Source organism: Ostrinia nubilalis, chromosome 16, assembly GCF_963855985.1.
Source record: "Ostrinia nubilalis chromosome 16, ilOstNubi1.1, whole genome shotgun sequence".
Taxonomy (NCBI): Eukaryota; Metazoa; Arthropoda; class Insecta; order Lepidoptera; family Crambidae; genus Ostrinia; species Ostrinia nubilalis.
The window spans coordinates 532,058-555,930 of NC_087103.1; the positions used below are offsets into that span (position 1 = coordinate 532,058).

General features: G+C 37.4%; 2 protein-coding genes across 2 annotated transcripts; both read right to left on the reverse strand.

The window, feature by feature from the left end:
* Window positions 1-2,540: 2,540 nt before the first annotated feature.
* Window positions 2,541-10,915, reverse strand: LOC135079193 (cytochrome P450 6k1-like). Its single transcript, XM_063973779.1, has 10 exons — window positions 10,683-10,915; window positions 10,191-10,348; window positions 9,607-9,813; window positions 8,998-9,150; window positions 8,653-8,837; window positions 6,402-6,556; window positions 5,734-5,852; window positions 3,692-3,800; window positions 3,160-3,408; window positions 2,541-2,731 (listed from the first exon to the last, which is right to left on the reverse strand). Exons 2-10 carry the CDS (start codon window positions 10,344-10,346, stop codon window positions 2,559-2,561), a joined length of 1,506 nt encoding a protein of 501 aa, XP_063829849.1. The 5' UTR covers window positions 10,347-10,348; window positions 10,683-10,915; the 3' UTR covers window positions 2,541-2,558.
* Window positions 10,916-11,954: 1,039 nt separating this feature from the next.
* Window positions 11,955-15,501, reverse strand: LOC135079070 (cytochrome P450 6k1-like). Its single transcript, XM_063973682.1, has 9 exons — window positions 15,332-15,501; window positions 14,893-15,092; window positions 14,353-14,505; window positions 14,102-14,286; window positions 13,884-14,035; window positions 13,658-13,776; window positions 13,480-13,585; window positions 12,553-12,801; window positions 11,955-12,455 (listed from the first exon to the last, which is right to left on the reverse strand). The coding sequence occupies exons 1-9, from the start codon at window positions 15,489-15,491 to the stop codon at window positions 12,283-12,285; spliced, it is 1,497 nt and encodes a 498-aa protein (XP_063829752.1). The 5' UTR covers window positions 15,492-15,501; the 3' UTR covers window positions 11,955-12,282.
* Window positions 15,502-23,873: the final 8,372 nt, after the last annotated feature.

Sequence of the window (23,873 nt, forward strand, 5' to 3'; positions counted from 1 at the left end):
ATTTTGTCACAGATCGTCATAAATTATTGCCGTTATAAACAATAATACTGTAAAGTTTCATCAAAATCAGTTCAGTAGTTTTTGCGTCAAAGAGTAACAAACATCCAGACACCCAAACTTTCGCATTTGTAATATTAGTAGGATAAATCGTTTTTCCACGATTTCTGCAACTTTATCAGTACCAAGAGCTACCAGTATAAATCCTTAGTGCTTCAGCTGTGTGTATAAAGTGCTCCCGATCGCGATACTCGCGAAAGGTAACGCGGTTCAATTTCCGCCGGAGCCGGGGGGCGCCACTGCCCGTGTTTATGACACAGTCTCGGGATCGCTATGTCAACGTGAAATTGTGAACTCTGTCAGTTTATAACATAACGCGTTAGATTGTAAACTAACAGTGGGTTAGGTTAGGTTAGATTGTAATTTAACTACGTCAGATTATAATCTGACAGAATTCACAATTTTACGGTGACAGCTATAAACTTTATATTTTTGCTTGATCTTTTTGCCGTAATGTTAAACTACTTTAACACAAATCTGTCTTAGGGTTAACATGATAATCCTAAAAGGTTTTTGTATGAAGCTTTATTCTTCAGCAATATTATTATAGGATCTTATTGTGGTTCTATTTTTATTAAAATTAAAATAACGATCGCAATCGAGACCAGACACCCTATTTTTTTCATTATTATTTTCAACAATTTGGTTTTAAGGATGATTGTTTATCTTAGCTAGAGCATAATTTTATTATTGCACATAATGAGATACAGTGGAACATCTGAAAAACACTGACAATGAAACTCTACAGGACTTTTGTAGGTACTAATGCTCCTTATCATCAATTTCCAAGACGATTAGATAATTTTAATAACTTAGCCAACTCACCTTTTAAACGTTTTTATCCTAACTCTATGTTAATCATTCAGCATCATCAAAAACCTACCTGGACTTGGCGAATCCTTTCCCTCTCGCTTTATCCGGGCCATCTCCTGTTTTAAACATTCAGGTTACCCGGTTAATCACGGCGGATTAAATCAGCCCGGGTCAAGCGCGAGCCGGTCGCCATTTTTACGGCCGCACGCCCACATTGACTTTCATGAGGCCCCAATGTTGGGCCACACAAACGGGAATGTCTCAGTAGTTTGTCTATCGTCTCTTAGCTCTGAACTAAATTTTACATTCTGATCCGACCTTGCAGAAGCGCATAGCGCTGCAAATACATGCTACAGAAAACTTTTTTAATTATTATTACCATTTTTATCATAGTACCTGCCTCTACCCACACCAAAAATGCATGTCAAATAAAAATAATGCGCAGTAGGTAGTGTAGAGCATAATTAGCTACTAATAATTTCGTTTTCCAAACGCGTCATGTTTAGTCATGCTAATGTAGATATAGAAATTTTTGAGTAGGAAATGACTAAGTTTTCATGGAACTTTAGTCTGCAGGGACACCTGACTGTACCTACTATGAAATAACAAACCTTCAGATTTTGCCGGAGATGAACTATTCGATTCACTACCAATCAATCGACATGGAAAGCATTGAGGGAGGCCTATGTTCAGCAGTGGACGTTCTATGGCTGGAATGATGATGATGATGATGAACTATTCGGCCAGTCCTGCCATTGTTCAATAAACATGATTATTGGTTTTAATTAGATCGCTGTTTTAGTGGCCCGACACAATCATTACACTAGACTGATTACTACATTCTGTCTTCGTAGCCTTACGGCGGGTGTGCGAGTTTTTGCCGCGGCTCCGGTGGCGCCGGTTATGGACTGTTTTGTTGCCTCTTTTAAATGCTAATCTCTTCATCTCTCTGCGCTTGTCCTTCGCTGCCCTAGCTCTCTAGTGTTCTTTATTTTTTATCGATTCAGCCGTCAAAAACAAAGACCCGTCGCTCTTTTTGGGTTGATCGAATTCCTGGTTTTTACAACTTTGAACCAATAGCTATCATTGTTACCTTTTAAGTATTAAATTGTATAATTTGTAAGAGAAATAATTGAGTAATGACTATAAAAACTTCTTACAAAGGTCATATAACTAACTCCGTTTCAAAACAGAGGTATCAATTTGTGTAAGCACTTTTAATAAAAACTTTATAGAATGATTTGTTACATGACATGTTATTGTAGAGTGTAAGCCATTATCTTAATGAAACATTAGATTATTATGAATTTGAACGTTTACGTACCCATAATAGGTTCAATTACTAAGTACATTGTCAATAGTGGTATATTATGACAAAGTTACGCCCAATGACATGCAGCATAAATGAAGGTCGCAGTGATTTGCGTTATTATTTTTAATTTTCATAGGTAAAGGAAATAAAAAAGGATTGGACATTACTATTGTTTACCATAAGTGGGACAATTAATTTGTGGCATTGAAAAATTATTGTGGCTGAATCTGATGAGCTCTAGATGTGATCAAATGTTGATACTTATCCACAAGAAATAACAAACTAAGTGTCAATACTATTAGTAGACGGGTAATTCGATACTATTTGTGATTACTTTTAAATAATGAAACGAGTTACATTAATGAAAGAAATCAATTTATTTCCTCGGTATAAAGTCAACGTACAGTTCGTCTTCAGGCATGAGGAACAGCGCCTTCCTCTCGAGCTGGATCTGCTCCGGCCTCTTCGCGTTGGGCTTGGGTCTGACGGAGTACTTGAGGAAGAGGGACGATAGGGCGTGCCACATAACTCGTTGTGCGAAGCGCATTCCTGGAAGATAACGTTTTATTATTAAATCAATTAATTTAACTAGTCACAGCATTTATAATGCCTTCGCGGACAAACCGTTAAAACTCTCTCGGTTTCATTTCACATTATCGCAGGAACACTACTTAAATCGACTTGATTGAAATGATGAAGTCGATTAAAAGTAGGCGTCTATTTGACAAAAATGAAGACAAAGTTTGATTACCTACTACCCTAGTACGATTGGCAATTCACGCAAAGATAAAGTACCTATTATTTAGCATCTGGGGGGCTACTCTGAAACGCTGTTTACGTAGTTTCGGGTCTAACTGTCACCATCGCTCATGCTGGCATTTATCTTCGTGTGAGAGGGATGGCAACATTCGAAACTTCCGATGACGGAGTAACCCCGCTGGCCTAAAGTCTATCCGTGCTGAAAAGTCTTCACTTACCGATACAATTTCTGGGCCCCTCTCCAAACGGCATGTAGGTGAACGGCTTGATCTCGTGTTCCCTTTCGGGCAGGAACCGGTCGGGGTCGAACTTCATGGGGTCGGGGAAGTAGTCGGGGTCGTAGTGCATGCCCACGGCGTTGACGTAGATGGTGGTGCCGGCGGGAATCGTCAGCTTCTCGTCGATCTCGTAGTCCCGGGCGGCGATCCGATCCAGGTAGCCCATTGCTGGGTACTTTCTGAGAGTTTCTGGAAAAAAATAGGATGTTTCTTTTTAAAGTAGAACATAAAATCCAATCACGTAACTGACAGTTTTATTTTTCAATTAACGGTTTAATAATTTTAACGCAATAATAAACAAAAACCTTATATAAGCTAATATTATTTTCTTCAGTTAGATTACCGTGATTATAGTGGTCCACTACAAATACACAGTAGGAGTCTTAAGCCCCTTTTCACCATCAATCCCTAATTTTTAAGTGACCCCTATGAAAACTAAATTCCTGTTATGTGTTACCATAGTATCCTGTACCTTTAATAATACAGTTCATGTAGGTGAGCTCAGACAGAATAGTTCCATCCATATTTTCGTCGCCACCGTTCTTTTCCTTTGCTTCCAATAGCTCGTTGTATAGTTTATCCTGAAAAAAAAACGTTTAATGAAACTCTTCAAAATTAAAACTGATGATGCAAATCGAAATATGGGTAGTTCTACTCACGGTGGAATTATTTAGGACCATAAAATGAATCTCCAGTTTTTGTTAGTAATCAGTATAAACAGTGACTAAAGACCGAGAATATACTACAACATATCCAATTTTTAACGGGCCAGACAAAATTATGATAAATATTGATTTTATAGCGGTTTTTCTATTTTCGATGGACAGGGAAGTGAGAACATATACAGGATAGTGAAAATTTAACTGAAAGATGCATTTGAGTTTATAGTCTTTATTCTAAAAATAATAAAAAATACTTTTATGTGCATCATAAAGGTCCACTATCAATTGAACATGGAACTCATTTAGGTTGCTTCTTTTTCCGTCACCTGATCTCTTTGACTTTTCCCTACTATTCGTATCTTCTTCTATTATCTTCCTCTTCTTTCCTCGACGCTTTTCTTCGACTGGAAACAATTCGTTAGTGTCTATTTTCGGCATCCATCAGGATCATCAATGTTCATTCAATCCCAGTACACTCGTAAGGTCAACCAAGTCTGATGAATCAAAATACTGGTGTTGCAGGCATAACTGGTCTCAGTTTCAGATTCAGTTTAAGCGTCATCAACATTTGCTTTCATGGAAGAATATTTTACGATGCCTATTTGGAAGTGCTCGCACACGTTACTGCAAAAACAGCTAAAAGTTTGTATAGAGTCAAGCAAGTCAAAATGGAGTATCCAGTTTCAATGGAGTGTATGCATTTGCCTGCACTTAGTGTATTTGTAAAATGCCTTTATATGGCAGTAAGTTTTGCTGGTTAGTCGATATTAAATTTTCCATTTTCTTCGTAAAACCAGGGAAATGATACACAGGGAAGTGAGATTTTTGATGTATTTTGCCAAAATCATGAATTATATATACTTCATATCAAATTTAATATTATCAGTCAATGGACGCAAGCGAGTTTGACAATATTGTTTCATAATTGCCCTAAAATAATATAAAATACTGTTATAAATACGTAACAGACGAGTGAGAAGTTGTCTGGCCCAGACACGACAGACGATGATAACAGCGTAGCTGCGTCTAACTGACTGACGATTTGGGCGTAATAAACGTTTCACTAGGCGAACTTAACTGCATACTTAAATACATAAGAACGACAACGTGGCTTACCCTTTGTTTTGTTACAGATTTTAACGTGTTTATAGGTGGCAGGGAAGTGATACTTAATTCGTGTCGCCTTTGTTCAGCAATCAAAAAAATATGTAAATAGGGAATTCAAACATAATCCATATATGTAGGTTAAATGAAAGATACACTAATGGTTACTTTCAATACAATGTTATTTTTGACTGATTATATTTTTATATATTTTTTATTGTGATTTACATCATAAATTCTGGAATGTCACCCCACAGGGAAATGAGAATTTTTCCCATTTGAAGCCATTTTTGTCTGGGATGTTTTTATTAAAACGTGTTGAAATTCAGTGACCAAGTACTATGTGAGTTAAACTTTATTAATACCCTAAAACGAGAACTATTAATTGGTAATTTAAGGAGCTGCACGTTGAGCTTCGTAAAATTCCCTGATTTGTAGAACTACCCATATAAGTAAAACGGATTTTCAAAGGCTCATGTGTTGAGACTTGCAAAATAAACTGAAGCGTCTTTCATAAATATACCTCAAACGGTTATTTTAAAAAAATATCAGAAGGTGGCGGAGAATAGGTATTATATTTTAATTGATAATGACGTGTTATCTTGATAATTTATGATACAGTTAACACTGTGGGATGCAGGCGGCTGCCAAACGGCCAATCTGTAAATCATTGGGGGGGCTGTTCGGCAGTGGGACGTACTGTGGTAATGATGATGACTGCTGATATTAATAAAACCAATCCAAATACCTGTATCTCAGGCTGGAAAGCCAGCTCGTAGGTCAGGAAGCTGAGGGACACTGCTGAAGTGTCGAAACCGCCCTGGATGAATATCATCGCTTGCGCTATGACGACATCTTCGTCCAATACTGTGAAATTGTTTACTTTAAGCCATTGCCTATCATTATAAATATTAGCTTACTAGCAACCTTTTGTGTAAACAGATCACGCAACCTGTTGTTTAGTGGCTTCCCTACGCAGGCTAGATATCTCTAATGTAAGAGAGCTAAAAAAAAGTAGGTATTTGTAAGTTAACGAGGAAGCTCTTAGCCTGCATTTTACCTGATGGAAACCTACTTTAGGTTTCAATCTGTTGTCTATTACCCACAGTGCAAACTTTGCATAGTTAGAGACTAGGTGGCACAGTCCACGAACATTTATACATTATATCTATTTATTTTGAACTTGATTATCCCTACCGGTCCTTGAATCATCATCAGTAGGCCTAGGATGTACGCCGCGATAAGCGGTTATCACGCTATTTTATCGATTTTGCCCATACATTTTGACGTCGATAAAGTAAGTATATCACGGCGCGCATCTTAGCCCTAGAGGTGTCTCCGCTGTAGGCAACACGGCCCTCTCCTATATACCAGAGGCAAGTGGAGGTTTTGACCTACTTATCAGACCGCACGTACCTTCCCCGTTGAGATCGGCCTCGTGCTTCATCCGCAGCAGCGCGTCGAGGAGGTCGTTGTGCTCGCGCTTGCCCTCGTAGCCGCCGCGCTGCGCCAGCATCGAGCGGAACACCCTTCGGAAGTAGTCGGTCGTGTGCTTCGGGAAAAACCGGAACCTAAAACGTTCATAATTATCACCATTTCAGCCATAAGACGTTCATAGCTGAATATAGGCCCTCCCCAATATTATTAATAATAAATGGTATTTTTCTCACCACAAACATAGATACAGATTATGCTTACAATTAGGTGGTAATTAAACCGGCTACTTTTTAATAGCATTTTTGTCCTCTAAAAATCTATATTTTCTTTTATATTACTAATTCAGCCACCATCAATGCGCATCATGTAAAATGTACTATTTCAGCCACTCTATTACTTCGATGTTAGCTTCTGTAAATATAACTTAGCACAGGAGTTTTTTTAGCATCTAAAATAGTATATTCAAGTAGTAAACTTTTAAAATAATTTTAGATGGCACCAATTAAAGTTGATACAGTTACAACATCTAGTTTTATAACTCAAGTATCTTTAAAAATTTGTGCAACATCAATTTATGACTCGTCCTATATTCTTTGATCATCATATTATTATTTAGGAATAATTACTATCACTAAAATATAATGACTAGTCAGCAAAAAATATCTGAAATGTCATCAATAATAATAAATAATGGCAACTATTTCCTCATAATTTGAAAATAATAATTATAATATTATGAGACAAAAAGCTTTTTTTACAAAACTTTGAAGAGCAGATATCTCGAAAACTACATACTTATAAGTACACATAAACACAAGATATCTAAAAAAATAGACTTAAAAAATTACAAAATGAAATTAGTTTTCATAGTAGAAGTAGTCGGATATGGTGCAAAGTTTTTTATTTAGATCGTTTTTAAGACATAAGAAGAAAAAAACCAAAATGGGACCTTCAAAGGCTGCGGTCGAGAACTTTTGATAATGTTCACCCCTAACTAGCTAATCCAAACAAAGTTACACGTTACGAAAAATGTTAGTTCGTTGTCTGTACCTAGCTAAGTTAGTAAATTAGGTGGTGATGTTATAAATCAGGGGGACAAGTCATAAAAATAGTTGCTCTTTATTTGACGCTTTCATTGGAATAATTAGGTGGCATTTAAAAGAACGGGACTATTCCCACCTCTCGTTCCCACCACTGCAACTCCTGTGTAGCCAGGATCTACAGCTTGACCGCCACAAAAACCCAACCAATGAAGGTCAAGTTTGTCCCGGGGGAAAGTTAAACTGTCATTGGACCCGCAACGAAATTAATCAGAAGAACATAGGAGGAGTTCGAAATTAAGGTTCGACTTCCCTCCATTGCAAAGCGGATGACAGGTGACAAACAAAGGTTTAAAACCTTTAAGAAAAAGATTATGCACCACGGACAATAAATTAAATTAAGGGGGCCTATCTTATGAGCAATTAGCAACTACCTGCCAATAATATTTTTCACAAAATCGCTTAAAAGCACGGAAATTTTTCCTTGTCGCGACAAGATCGGTGTAATAAATTGCGGAAACAGATGTATGTTGTATTGAATTAAGCATTATATCACGTTCATGTTTCCAAAGATCACACTCCCACAAGATATGATGGGCAGACTGCTCATGACTGACATCATCAGTGGAACACTCGCAAAAAGGAGACTGAACTAGTTTGAATTCGTGAAGTTTATGTTTAAAATGGCATTTAAAAGAAGGTGAATTAGTATAGTAAAGCCATAGTAGTAAAGCCTTTTAATATTCCCATGGCTTAGTTATAAAATCAGAGGTTAGATACCGTGGCAAAAAAAATATATCTGCGAGTTGACTTATTATTATTCCCCGTTTATCATATAGTTTTGGTCCTTGGGTACAAAATAATCTATCTGCAAAAGAAGATTTAAAAGGTTCATGGCATACTTTTTTATATACTATATTATTCTCAAACTAGCGGCCGCCCGCGACTTTGTACGCGTGGATCCCGTTTTACCCCCTTCATCTATCTTACGCGGTTTAGATTATTTCATACAAATGTTTTTTTCCCGCTAACTCCCGTTCCCGTGGGAATTTTGCAATATCCTGTTGTAACTAAGCTTTAAGTTTACTAAGATACCTGCATGCCAAATTTCAAGCGTCTAACTTAAGCGGTTTAGATTTTTTCATACAAATTTATCTTTATCATTTAATTTTCTTTGTTATTATAAATACCTGAAAATATTCACGAGTTCGGGGAAGAAGAAAATGCTGCACCAGCTCAACCCTCTGATGAAGTCGTACTCCATGAAATCTTTGGTGATGGTCCTAATAGAACTCTCGCCAGTGAGCGTGGCGTTGCTGTCTACTCCGAAGGCTGCGATGCCTATAATGTCCGTTGTAAAGTCTGCGAACATAGTCTGTGGAGAAGTATAGGCAACCCTGTGACATCACTTAACATTTTGATTTGGGAACCGTTAATCAAAATCATCGTTTACATTATAAAGAAAACAATTATACACGATTCCAAAATTGCAAGGCAATTTTAATCTTATTTCGGGTAAGAAAAAACATATTTACTCTGATTTCAATGTCTTTCTTTGCCACCATATCGTTGTGAATTCTCTGCGCCAGTTCCTTGGACTTGGCCAGCTTCAGGCCGTTCATGCTCTTCAGCTTCGAGGACGTGAACACGGGCGTCAGGCGGCGCCGGATCATGCTCCACGCCGGATCCTGTTGGGAGGAATGTACTTATCATCCACCTCACCACCCAACTGATGGTCATCTAGTGAATCTACTAGATGGCTGATGATCAACTACGGCACAATTCATTAGACATTTCCTACTTCACAACTCCTTTGTGAAGGTACATTTCCTACTTCACAACTCCTTTGTGAAGGTACATCTACTACCACAAGTGTTTTTTACAGAGTACCGCAATAAACCCCACTGCGTTACTCCTTTCAACACGATTTTTTTTCTGGTGATCCCTTACCATTCAGATGATATACTTATATTAAAATAGTTAAACAAAGTTATGAATGGGTGTTTTGTTTTGTCATACTAACTACTGTAATCTCTTTCACTCAATCAGTCTTTACTCGAGTTATTATTTAGACCAATAACAAACATTCTATTGTTTAATTTCATCAAAGGCAGGTGAACCTAATAACAAGCAAAAGGACTTACATTTGTAGTGAAAAGATTGAGACCTCCAATGGGATCCCCTTTTGAGATCCCCGTTCCCAGGAATCTGTTCCTGAAGTTGTCCGAGTCTTTGACAAGGACTCTGCGTGCGATTTCAGGGGAATTGATGATCAGAGCTGGTCTCCAAAACAGCCACATGCCCACGTAGGGCCCCTTGTACCGCTCGTACATTCTTCGCATCCATGACCCCTGCAAAAATACGTTACGTGACCATGACTTTAACCTTATCTGATAAAGGTTTCCAAGGTTATCACTGATTTATTTATAGAGTCGCTTCAACATCATTAAATAACATGTTTTGTCATATTTTCATTTCAAAATAATATTTACTAATAAAACTTCTTTTAGGGTTTCGAGTCGATTTTTATATGAAATCTTTTTGGACTCGTATTTTTACTTTAGTCAATTCTGAAATGGATTAGTGGTTTATACTGCCTCTTTTCCTTTTAAGCTGACTTCTAACTAGTAGCTTAATGATAACTCATAACATGATACCAATATCTAATTATGTTTTTGCCCACATTCCGGTACATAAGCTATTTTTATATTAATAAATTGTTACTTACTGGATTTTCTTGTGTTAAAAAGTCGAGGCTTCCGTATATGGGATGGATGGGCAGATGTGGTACGCCGCGGTCAGCCCAGAAGCGTTTGACCTTGGCCCAGCGCGTGTAGGCCCAGGCCAGCGCGAGGGCAAGCGCGATGAATATGTACAGCCACATGGCTATATAAGGGCAAAAAAGCACTAAATACTGTCACTAACATGGCTACACATTATTTCGATTCATCATGTCCCAATAACTGACTCATTATTTTGTACACCCTATATTCTAGACTCCAGGCTGTTAGCAACTAAATGAAGAATCATCAAGATATAATTAATGATATTATTACATAATATTCCTTTGATATTTTTTAAATATATTACAAACTTCAAACAAACCTAACCACAGTTTAGCCTAACTCTAAATAATTTATCTTATTTATTAAAAAATAATTAAGTTATGGGATTAAACTCAATTATACTTTTTAAGTATAAAAATACATTTCTCTCTTACCTTTTCACTCTTTCACTTCACAAAATTTTAATTATTTTCGGGAAAGATCTCTTAGATTTCTCCAACTGTCTTCGCGCATACACAAATTTATAACGACTATGTTTCTACTAAATAAGCTATTGCGCCCCTACGGCCAGAGACGAACTGAACCACAACATGTTGACTTGATCCCCACCGGTGATTAATGGTTCTTTTGCATTATATTTGTATTTATATTGTCTACAGTACATGTACCTAATCATTGTTATACTCGATGACTTGTCATTACTTTTGCGTTGTTATCGTGTTACTGTCGTGTGATTTGATGTGTTTATTTTTCTTGATTATTTGTTGTTGATATGCAAATGATTGATGAAATTCTTCAAGATAAAAAGATATTTATTTATTTTAGGACAACCAAAGCATAATCTTACAGTAGGTATGTACCATAATAATAGGTATTAGAGATGCACCGAATGTAGATTGAACCGAATACGAATGTTCGGCCGAATATTCGGTTCAAAATGTACCGAACCGAATATTCGGCCGAATCATTCGGTTCAAATTTGATTAAAACTTAATTACCGACCAATGTTGACTCTTAGGCTGGGTTGCACCATCTTACTTTACCATCTTACTTTAACTTTTATTGTTATTGTCACGGTTAAAATAAGGTGGTGCAACTCAGCCTTAAAGTTTCTATGTTTTTTTTTATTTGTGAACGGATGATATAATTTGTCTATTGTTGATTTTAAAGAATTTTTTCAAAAACTCTAAAATACTTTCGCAATAAACCACACTTATTTAGTGATTAATTAACCAAACTGTTAAATAAAATATTATTTTTTTAATTGTTAACAATACTTTTAATATTCGGTAATTATTCGGCAATTCAACCGAACATTCGGCAGAATACGAACATGAAAAAATATGCCGAATGTACCGAATACGAATATTCAACCGAACATTCGGTGCATCTCTAATAGGTATGATGATATTGTGATGGATTCATTAACATACACATACTCTTGTACTGTCGAATTTGGGTTGCAACGGCAACTTGTGCAGGGGCTTACATACCTAAAAAAGCATAATATTGTGTACCTTATTATGCAAATAGCGGATTATTATCAGCACGTTCTTTAAAGACTTCATTAACAATCATTTGACTATTTAAGGATTTGCTACACTGCATAGGTAAGTGTTCGGTATGAACAACATTGTCTACAAATTTTGTATTGATGCAGTCTGATATGGTGAGCAAAGAACGCAAATCGCATCGCTACAGATTGCCTTGTCACGAATGCTTACAGATTGTGTTACCCTGGCCGCTGACTGACTGCCCTGACTGACAATATTGTTCATAAATAGCTTAAGCTCTCTCACTCAGCCCTCAGAGTTCACTTTGAGCTAACCGTTGCCCTCAGAACGCATCCAGTGTGCGAAATCCTTTATTCCGCAACCGATAGTTTACCTAGTCAATATTTAGTTTTAATACGTTTTATCCTTGTATAACCCACATGCTTGTCTTGTCTTATTAGTTTTCCAAATAAATAAATACAATTTACCTACAAATAATATTATTATAATCCTTGAACGTTGAGCATACATCAAATGAATGTTATTCTCTTAGTATAAAATCAACGGTCAGTTCTTCTCCAGGCATGAAAAACAGCGCTCTTCTCTCGGGTTCGATCAGGTCTGGGGACTTCGCGTTGGGTTTTGGCTTGACTTTGTATTTTAGGAATATCGAAGATAGCGCATACCATAACACTCGGTACGCATAACGGGTTCCTGTAATAAATAATAGGGTTTCTATTCCGTTTGTTTATCAACCTAGCCGTATTCAGAGGCAATATTTCTGAATATTATCCGCTGAAGAGTCACTTACCAATGCAATTTCTAGGTCCTTGCCCAAATGGCATGAACGTAAATGGTTTAATATCTTGTTCTCTTTCGGGTAGGAATCTGTCTGGATCAAAATTTTCGGGGTCTGAGAAGTATTCTGAGTCGTAGTGCATTCCCACGACGTTGACGTAGACGGGCATGCCCGCAGGAACGGTCAGGTTTTCGTCGATTTGGTAGTCTTTGCTTGCGACGCGGTCCAGCCAGCCCATCGCCGGATATTTGCGAAGCGCCTCTACAAAATAAACAGTAGTCATTCTCATTATCAGATAATTACGTCGTTACGTTATAATCACTTGCATAATGGCATCATTGTCAGTCAATCCCTGCACATTGTATCCAAATGCGACACGTCATTTAATAGTTACACTCGTTCTGTACCTCTAGCATGAACAACTTTCGATTTCGAATCGTTTGCGTATTCGACAAAATTCGATATTCAACCTTCGAATTAAACGATAACGTGACAATTTTGATTCTCAAAATAAGTTTCGTTCAACCATTTCTCATACTAAGTTCACTTTACGACACAAGGGCGCTGTTGTAGTTTCGTACTAAATCTTTTGACGGCGACTCGAGTACGCAAACGATTCAAACTCGAAAGTTTTTCGTGCTAGCCGTATTGAAGTCAGTATGCAATTTCATAAATCGGTGACTTCCGAAAATTATAAATTCAACAGTGTGTTCGTTTTAAATCTCCGTCTGAATGTTGTGCTTACCCTTAAGTGACATATATATCAGAAATGTTATGTTCATAAATGTTAATCATAAGAGTATAATATATATGTTGTTGGTATGCCATATAAATAAATAAATAAATAAATAAATAAGTGTGTCTTGCACTCATTAGGCATTGATAGCTTACTTTTTCAAATTACATAATGTGTAATACATGATTACTTATGAAAGATACCATTAATGATGCCATTCATGTAGGTTAGTTCAGAGAGAATATTTCCATCCAAATCACTGCCGTCGTTACGTTGTCTCGCCTCCAACAGCTCATTGTACAGTTTGTCCTGAAAAAAAAAATGTTTATAATTATAGGAAGTTTTGAAAATCTCTAAATATTATAATAAATACGCCAGTACCTGTATCTCTGGCTGGAAGGCTAGTTCATACGTGATGTAAGTGAGCATCACCGCCGAGGTATCGAAGCCAGCCTGAACGAATGTCAAAGCTTGTGCTAAGACTAGATTTTCATCCATTGCTGTAACATGTAGATGTATTTCTACATAACTTTGATTCAAATTTACTATCTAGCTAATTAATATATTATTTTCATAATATAAAAGAGTTGTAGTGAGCTCCTCGTACCTTCTCCCTTCAAGTCAGCCTGGTGCTTCATCTTCAGGAGCGCGCCGAACAGGTCGTGGTGCTCGCTCCCGGCGTACCCGCCGCGTTGCGCCACCAGACTGCGGAACATTTTCTTGAAGTAGCGAGTAGTGTGCCTTGGGAATAATTTGAATCTAGAAGATCAGAATTTATTAACACCAGGCATATCAATTGACTATTCCATTTATGAAGATAAATACCTAAAGATATTCACGAGCGTAGGGAAGAAGAAAATGCTGTACCAGCTGAAAGATCTATATAAGTCGTACTCCATAAAGTCTTGGGTAATGGTCCTCATCAAGCTCTCGCCAGTGAGCGTGGCGTTGCTGTCCACTCCAAAGCCGAAGATGCTGGTTATGTCTGTAGTAAAATCAGAGTAGACAGACTGAAAAAAAGCGTTGTATTTTTGGGGTCAATTATTTTACATACATAGCTTTGTAAAGGAATTTACTCTTATATCGATGCCCTTCTTTTGCGCCAACTCCCTGTCGATTCTCTGCACCAGCTCCTTAGACTTGATCAGGTTGAGGGTGTGCATGCCCTTCAGCTTTGCTGACGTGAACACGGGCGTCACATGGCGTCTAAGTGACGACCACAGTGGGTCCTGTAAATGGACCAAAAAATGCACTGCATTCTGTTCTGTCACACCTGGGTACAATATCCAATACAAAAGTACTGATAATAGGCCAGTAGAATTAAACACAAAAATGAATTAAATCGGAAATAATTCTTACTAAAGATTTTAGTGCTTTAATGGCTTCGTTAGTTGCCCATAAAGACTCTCCTAGGTTTTCTACTTCGACGGAGTTGTGCTTAAGTGGTGGGGGCCCCCGAAAGGGGCGCTTTTTCGGTTTTCCGGTTATATCGCGTAAGTCTAATTCTACTGGCCTATAATAATACTTATACCTTTGATATGATGTGTACCTACATGAATTTAATGGATTTTTGTAGACTGGAATTAAGACTGGGCCAATTTGAGAAAACGACTTACGTTAGCAAGGACTAGACTGAGACCTCCAATAGGATCTCCCTTCGTCGTCCCCGTGCCCAGAAATCTGTCTCTGAAGTAGTCTGAATCTTTGACCAAGACTCTGCGGGCTATCTCTGGTGAATTGATGATCAGAGCTGGTCTCCAGAATAGCCAAATGCCAGTGTAAGGAGACTTGTGGTCGTAGATTCTTCGCATCCATACTGCCTAAAAAAGGTTATTTAGGTTATTTATAAAATAACGTAGAACACAATTATTGTAGATGTGACTTCTCATGTCATATACCTAAATATTATATCCATAGTATCCATACAGATACAATAGTGAGGAAGAAAATATTTCACGTTGTCCTTATTGCTATAATATGCTTGGCGGATTCATAGGTTCTTAAGATATATTATTCATTAAACAAATAATGAAAAAATATAGTTTAGATGGACACTTGCCGGGTTTTCGTGATGTAAGAAGTCGAGGCTGCCATACAGGGGATGCGCACGGAGGTGCGCCACGCCAAGCTCGGCCCAGAAGCGCTTGACGCGCGCCCAGCGGGTGTAGGCCCAAACCAGCGCGAGCGCTGCGATCATGAGTACCAACTGCCACATAGTGGTTTCTGGACACCTAAATAAAGATTCTATTAAATGATAGACGTATTGTGACTAAAAGATTTCAGCCACATGACTGTTCAGGATCAGGACTGAGAGTAAGGAGTAGATATCACATAATTTTATTTCATAATTGGTGTTCCTTATCCTGCCTATTGGTTTAGAGTTCTCTTTGCAGTTGGCACAGAGTGATGAGCACTTTGTTCTAATCTTCCCACATCCACAACCACCTGCAAAATTCCTTTTTGCATTTCACAAAAAAGTTTAAACGTCCTACCCACTTTGTTCAACATTTACTTAGGAACTTGGATTTGGTCTTATAGTATGCATGCAGGATTACATGGTCTACAACTGGTAGGAAGATAAGTTTTCGATATTGTAAGTCCTATACGTGATATAACCGTAAAGCTGCAAAATTGCCTCTTTTCGGTCCTCCCTACTACTTAAACACACCTCCGCCGAAGAGGAAAACTTAGAATAGTCATATTGGACAACAAATAAAGGCAATAAAACCATAAAAGCTTTTGTAGGAATTAAATCCGAATTATAGTAGGTATAATTCTATTGGCCTATAACATCTAAAATATCCAGACATATTCATTAATTAAAATTTTCAAGCTCACACTAAAATTGTACGTGATAATAGTACAGCAGCTACACATACCTACTTATTTCAATGACTTCAGACAATAACTGAACTTCGCCACAGCTTGATCCATAATAAGGATTGTAATTAGACAAACAGTAAGTACCCATGATAGTTACATGAATTTATTGCCTTTTGTGTTTTGTATAATTAAATCAATACATTAATTAACTCCTCATTGTCATTTATATGTATGTTTTACGCTTAATTATTTCTACCTTATTAACAGGTAGTGATAGATAAGCTACAAGATTATAGTTGTAGGATGCTGTATAATGCTGCAAAATGTTTTGGGCAGTTCCCGCATAATTTATAAAAATCGAGTACCTAATACAATTAGGTATTATTATTATAATTTGAACACAATAAACTCTAAGCAATGTTTTTACTTTGTGAAAAATAACGAATTCAGCCGAATACTGTTTATTTCTAACTAAATAAACATATTTTTAATACTAATTCCAAAACGCAGTATTTTTTACTCCCGCGCAAATTGCAGCTTATTAAATTCCATGATACGATCCTTTTTTGTTTCCACTGAGTTATTATTATTTAATATCTGACGTCACCCACGTCGCATTCTACGAAAAAAGGATAAATAGCTGTTAAAATTCTATTATTCGGGAGCAGGAGCGTTGTGAAATACTTTTCAGCCGTGACAAATTGTTCGAAGATTACACTTCCCTAATTTTTTTAAGCATGCCTTACTAGGGGGGAAAAGCCTCTAAAGAAATTCGTACAAACGAAGCCGAGTATTTCGCGCTCTCGATTTTCTTTTTTGCGTGTTGTTTGGATTTAAGCCCTAATGTTTAGATAAAGGACTGCGTACACCGATGACGGTTTCTTAGTAGATACTTTAAGCGATATTTATTAAATAAAATAAAATAAATAAATCTTTGGACAATTTCACACAGCGCCAGCTAGCCCCAAAGTAAGCAACTTAATGCTTGTGTTATGGGTGCTAGCTTAATGGATATACTACTTATATACTTTTTTTTAATACATAAATATTATACATAGTCACACCCAGACCCGTCACAGAAATTAAAATTCATCATTTCAATTTCTGCCCGGCCGGGAATCGAACCCGGGACCTCTCGGCATAGTAGTCCGTTCTGAACCACTACACCAAACGGCCGACAAATTCTGTAAAAACACAGCTTTCAATATAACAGTTAATTCAAGTTACAAATAGAACATCAATACTGCCCCAATCCAACTGTGATGATACCAGAAATGTAATGTAATATTCCACAAGGGAATAAATACATTAGGTGTTTATTGGACAGCCCTTAGACCTTATACCTATTTGGAAACTGAATAATAAAACTCTCAAATTTTGAATAAAAAATAAAACACTACATAAACTCTTCAATTGAAATCAAGGAGCTGACTCCTCTATTTGTGAAAATCACGATAAATAAACTCTACAATAAAATTTACGATTGCCGAATAGTCCTAGTCCCGATTGTGTGTATGGATGGATCTAGAACATCTGGCAAATCTCGTTTCCACTTATACCTCACGGCTCATCGGCTCCCTTGAGCCGATTCTCTTTTACAGCTAGGGATGTTACAGGATAACATAAAAAATCGATTACTTAACACACACAGTGAAATACATACATTGAATATAGAATACCCATTAATAAAAAGAAGATTACAACTAAACTGTGCCAACGTTTTGAGTGACAAAGTTAACCCCTTTTTCATTTTGATTGAAAACTTTATTCGCGTTTCTCCTTTTTTCCATAACCGATGATGAATCCCCACCTCTATTTACTGGCATGCCCGTATATAATCCGGACAATGGCGGCGGCTAAATAAAGTCTCTATTTACCTATTTTACGGTCTCGCTAACTCGAAAGCCGCGCCGGAAGGAAGGCAGCGTTTGGAGCGATTTATCTCGAGGCAGACGCCGTGTGGGGGACGCCGGGATGCGTCCGCGCCACCCGCCCTAGTGCGCTGGATGTACCACCGCGGTGTACCACAAGAGGTGGTGGGTTTTTATCATTTACTAATCTAAGAGATACCATATTGGCCCAGTGAACTAGACATCATTTACGATTATATGGACGGCTATATGTACGTACCTAACTACTAGCGGCCGCCCGCAACTTCGTACGCGTAGATGCCGTTTTACCCCCTTAACGCCTACGTCATAACATCTACCTGCATGCCAAATATCAGCCCGATCCGTCCAGTGGCTTGGGCTGTGCGTTGATAGATCACCATGTCAGTCAGTCAATCAGTCACAATTTCACGTTGACATATACATATTATATTTAGATAAGGACAGGAAAATAAACTTTAGAGATGAAAGTATTTTGTTGAATAAAACCCCTCCACCAACCTTTGACTATATTTTTATACCCGCTTCAAGTCGATCTAATCTTTCTCCATAACATTAAAGTTACCTGCTCATTAATCTATTGCCTCTAACCAGACTTCATTTTCAAAACGTTCACTGTTTTCCACAACAACCGGTCCTGCTTGCACTAGAACTTTAGTACAAACAATGGCTGACAATCAGTTCATAATCATAATAGTACGCATGAGCCACTTCTGGCCGCTCTACAGCCGCGCGCAGGCGGCACAGAACAAGCGAACGCTTTGTAGCACGAAAAAAGATTAATGGCGCCAAATAGAAATGTTTTGAAGTGGGCCAAAGGCTTCGCTTCATCAGGCCCACGGGCTTTTTGTACCTACGCTCGTAAAAAGGCTGTCGGGATCTCGGAAATTGTTATTACAGTCTTTGTTATACACGAATTCATATCATCATTAGGTCCAATAAATGTTCTAATATCATAAAGTCTTAAACTATGCGCGGAAATAATAATAGTAGATACTTGTAGTAATTTATAAACATGCAGTTACATTTACACATGTAGATAAAAGATAAATATACTTACACGGCTCGGGGTATAATCGTCCTCATCACACTTACACTTACATCAACTCTCAGCATGATCTGAGCTAGTAAACAAAGCTATTAGCTCAGCCAACTCAAGCGTTCGTCACAAATTACAAATTAGGTAGCTTGAAATTACATTCAATGTATCAAAATGGAACACATGAATTGCAGTGACAAAGTGGTTTGAAACATTCTTATTCACACCTGAAAATGTCTTAAATAAGACACGTGCCCGGGAGAAACGGCCTAATAAAACTTGACAAAGACTTAAGGCTTGGTATTTCTGCTAAAGTAGGTATTTCGCGCTGTCAAAATCTGCGCGCGCAATACTTCGCCGAAGACAGCGCGCCAAAGAGCTCTCGCGGCTACACAGTATAGAAATACGCAGTTTAGAAATACGCAGTTGGTTAGGTTAGGTTGACTTCCTTCCGTTCAAGAGTCACACTCACAGCACTTTTTAATACAAATCATATCCAAGTGATACAAATTAAAACAACTTTCAAAATTTTTGGGAATATATTTTAGAATCGAATAAATATAGAATATAACTGCCAAAGTAAACACGGTTCAAAGAGGCGTGGCGTCACCCGACCTTCCGGAAGTTCCGCGCCGGCTAAAAGAATTTCAAGATTACGTCACGCGACCTATCGGTAGATCCTCGGGAGCTTGAGCGATTGGAAAAACATTTTATGATCAGTTACTCGTAGTAGCGATTATTTAGAGCTTGGATAATAAATTATAGTTGTTGCAATTCACAAAGCTTTGCATGTGGTTAATTACATTAATCAGTACACGCATCAATTTTGTTCAGTCTTTTTGTTTATTAATAAATAAAAATATCATACTAAAATTGCATACATATTTGTTTGTATTGGTCTGGGTGTTTTCTTTCCATAATTTATGTATAACGTATGTACGGGGCTCTGTATCGAAAATCACTATGAGCAATAAGCATCACACATGGTTACCTGGAGTGCATTACCGCAGCAAAATTTTTATAAATGTTGTGCTTTAGAGAGTCGAGAGTATAGCAGATAATTAGTCCATCGTGAGCAGAAATTTGTCCACTAATAGCAAAATTCGTTCAAATTATAGTTTTAAAGTTATTGGCTAGAAGATTCTTCTATCTTGCAGCTTAGACCTTTAGCTACAGACCTTAGACAGTATTTTTGAAACATTCTTACGCATGGTGGAGGAAGGGACGCTCTAGAGACTCAAGTCTACAAGGAGTCATATGAACTCCAGTTTTAAATCCGTTGACATCTGCTGCATCTGCCATCTTTTTGGCTAGAAGATTCTTCTATCTTACAGCTTAGACCTTTAGCTACAGACCTTAGACAGTATTTTTTATTATTTATTTGTGTCAGTGTGCTCTTCTAAAGAGTGTAAGACGATTGTATGTAGGTACTATTAAAATGTAATTTTAACTCATTGGTTTTGTCTCATATTTGAGGAATGTACTATGTATCATGAGTAGAGTCTTCGTTTAAAAGGATGCGAACGATTTAAATTTCAATAGGTAGACAAAATTGATAATTCTTAATTATCAAAAAGGACATCATCCATTTTGGTCCAAAATCAAAAGTGCCGGCCAAAAAATAAAAGTGCTGTATTCTGATAGAATACATCCGCCTTAGCATTTATTACTATGGCACCAAAGCTGTAGCACCACTGTGCATCGTAGTATTTGAGTTCTAAAAATATATGAAACGACTGATTTTGATCTCAAATACTACGACGCACAGTGGTGCTACAGCTTTGGTGTCATAGTAACAAATGCTAAGGCGAACGTATTCTGTCAGAATACAGCATTTTTTTTTATTGGCCGACACTTTTGATTTTGAACAAAAAATGTATGAATAGTCGATGACTTTTAGATCTCAAATACTACGATGCACAGTGGTGCTACAGCTTTGGTGCCATAGTAATAAATGCTAAGGCGGATGTATTCTATCAGAATACAGCACTTTTATTTTTTGGCCGGCACTTTTGATTTTGGACCAAAATGGATGATGTCCTTTTTGATAATTAAGAATTATCAATTTTGTCTACCTATTGAAATTTAAATCGTTCGCATCCTTTTAACCCTTACACGCTTATAACTAATCCAAGCCATACAATTATTTTTTCTTTAGTTATATCTATTTATTTTAGTCTAATTTAACATAAAAGTAGTACAGAAAATATAAGTGCTTTGTATTTCAGTGTTTTTCAGTAGGGGACACATATGTCCCTATATGCGTTAAGGTAAACATTGCTTCATATATTGGAAATAAAATACTTCGACTTTTGTTGCAAAATAAATACAAACCAAACTAAAAATACAAATGAAATTTAATCAATAAGCATAATATTAATATTTATAATAAGAAATTTAAAATAAATAGCGTCTTATCTTACGGATTTGTATGTTTGATCATCCTCTCATCATAGACGTCTTTCTTGAAGTTAGTAGACCTACCTAATTTGACTGTTTGTTCCAAGAACAACTTTGAGTGTAGAGTCTCTAACCTTCAAAGGAGTGCTGTAACACGGATATTTGACATATTTTTTTCGTCTTGTCCTTATTTATTTTGAATCCCATTTATTGAGAGCCTCTACTGAGGCCATAGAGCATTGATTCTAGGTCTTCCAAGGTCTCAGCCGTGCCGTAACTACAATCGTTGAATCTTACTCGGGGGGACAACATCCGTGAAGCTTCGCGACATCATCTTATCAAAAGTACCGCAGTGTCTCAAGACCATCGATAGAAAGTCTTTGACCAATGTGTCTGTGTTGGCAGTGATGGCGTACGGAACGGAGACGTATTCCTTCACTATGGGCCTCATGAGAAGGCTCAAAGTCACCCAAATTTTGATGAGGAGATCCGCAGGAGAGTCAAAGTAACAGACATAGCCCGCAGAATTGTCAAACTTTCGCGGCAGTGGGTAGGGCAGAGGCAGGGAGGGTAGCTCGCAGAAGTGAGGGCAGAAAATTTCTCAAGTGGCGCCCACGGATAGGAAGACGCAGTGTGGCAGGCCTCATGTTCCTGTGCTTCTCGTATACATTCATGTATACGAGCAGCACAGAAACGATCGTTGTGGAAGTCCTCAGGAGCAGAGTAGCAGTAGACGCCCTTTTATCCAGGAGGAAACCATCCTCATTGTCGCTATCATCAGTTATCATGACTTCATGACTTCCAAAATTTCGTCTTTCCTGAGCGAATTTTTTTATGTCGATTTGAAGACAAATGGTTTACAAATAAATGTATGAATATTATAATAAAACATCGATATAAACATACAAATTATAACGACGCAAACAATATCCTTAGTAAGAACCAAGTTACCCTTGACGCATATAGGGACACCCGTGTCCCAAATAGATTTTTACATTTACAAAAAATGTATGAATAGTCGATGACTTTTAGATCTCAAATACTCGACGCACAGTGGAGCTACGGCTTTGGTGCCATAGTAACAAATGCTAAGGCGGACGTATTCTGTCAGAATACAGCACTTTTTTTTGTTGGCCGGCACTTTTGATTTTGGACCAAAAATATATGAAACGTCGATGATGTCCTTTAAGCTTTCTCCAGTAACACTGATATTATTATACTGTGACTCATCAAAGTCATCATTGTCAAAAATATTGACAAATCGCGAACTGTCACGGCCAAAAAACTGACACGCGTCCATCCTCCGTAAGCGCCACCGCGCGACTGATTGAGATTGTCCAAGCCGTCATGGACGATTTTTTCCACATTTTTTAACATAGTAACTAAATAAGACGCAATATAAAAATTTCATCCGTTAAAAGCCCTCAAGTTATTTCTGAACTTTAGTTTAGTAAAAGATTTAGAATCTCAAATCGCTTATTTTAAAAATAAAACCATAAATAGAAAACGAATAGAGGTAACTTTGGGAATATATTCTATCGAGTCAACTTCATCAAATCGTGTTTCCATCCGTTAATAGCCCTAGAAAATATCCTCAACTATGCCCAATAAAAATCTTAGCCTTTAATTTTACTGTTTAGTACTTCAAAAATGAAAAATGAAAACCTCATTTTCGCCATTTTCTCTGCTACCCGGCCTTAAACATCGATGAAAACAAGAAGTTCTCTTCTACACGCAGTGGTGGGCATTAATTTTACTTTGAATTACACATTTCTAACGACTAATTCTCGTCTGCACTGTTTGTGACCTCATCGTATTTTTAAATAAACCTCAATCCTATCTGACATTATCGCATAGTTCACGGATACACAATCGTAGATATAACCCCGTATCTGCGAGGGAAAGACCGAAAACGAAGCAAGAAATATCTCCTTATTTTCACCTACCGATGTTCTAGATACAAAAGGCATCCTTGTGCCTCCCATAAAAGTCCACTCGATCCACAACATTTGTCCAGGGAGAAATATCTAAACGCGTAACGTGATTAAGGGCGGCGACAAACGGCGCCACTTTTCACTGAGATATTGCCGGATCGTATCTTTGATCGTGCTATATCGCAGCCGGGTGTGGCCGGCGAGAATGAAACGAGATTACATATTATTTATTCTGGTATAATATTGTTATTACTAAGTAACAATTTATTTATTTGACATCTTATCAATTGAATGGAAAAATTTAAATCATTTGAGCGATTAGTAGCAGGTATTTAAATCTATAAGTATTCATCTCCTTGCTGAATTATGGTGCTGATACATTTTCTATAACCTTAGTTTAACTCTTTATCTTCTGAAGAAAGTAACAATATACTATTACGAGTACATTTAATTGACAACGTAATGGCAGGTCTATTAATCTAAAAGTTTTTACATTCTTTACGAATAAATAA

What these genes read in the sequence shown, in the direction of transcription:
- LOC135079193 (XM_063973779.1), bottom strand. Translation starts at nt 10,346, where the DNA reads ATGTGGCTGTACATATTCATCGCGCTTGCCCTCGCGCTGGCCTGGGCC. An exon ending in GGCCGATCTCAACGGGGAAG is followed by an intron (nt 5,853 to 6,401) that starts GTACGTGCGGTC and finishes ACAATTTCACAG; the next exon opens with TATTGGACGAAGATGTCGTC. An exon ending in CATGAACTGTATTATTAAAG is followed by an intron (nt 3,409 to 3,691) that starts GTACAGGATACT and finishes ATTTTTTTCCAG; the next exon opens with AAACTCTCAGAAAGTACCCA.
- LOC135079070 (XM_063973682.1), bottom strand. Translation starts at nt 15,491, where the DNA reads ATGTGGCAGTTGGTACTCATGATCGCAGCGCTCGCGCTGGTTTGGGCC. An exon ending in TCAGTCTAGTCCTTGCTAAC is followed by an intron (nt 14,506 to 14,892) that starts GTAAGTCGTTTT and finishes GTCCATTTACAG; the next exon opens with GACCCACTGTGGTCGTCACT. An exon ending in CATGAATGGCATCATTAATG is followed by an intron (nt 12,802 to 13,479) that starts GTATCTTTCATA and finishes TTTATTTTGTAG; the next exon opens with AGGCGCTTCGCAAATATCCG.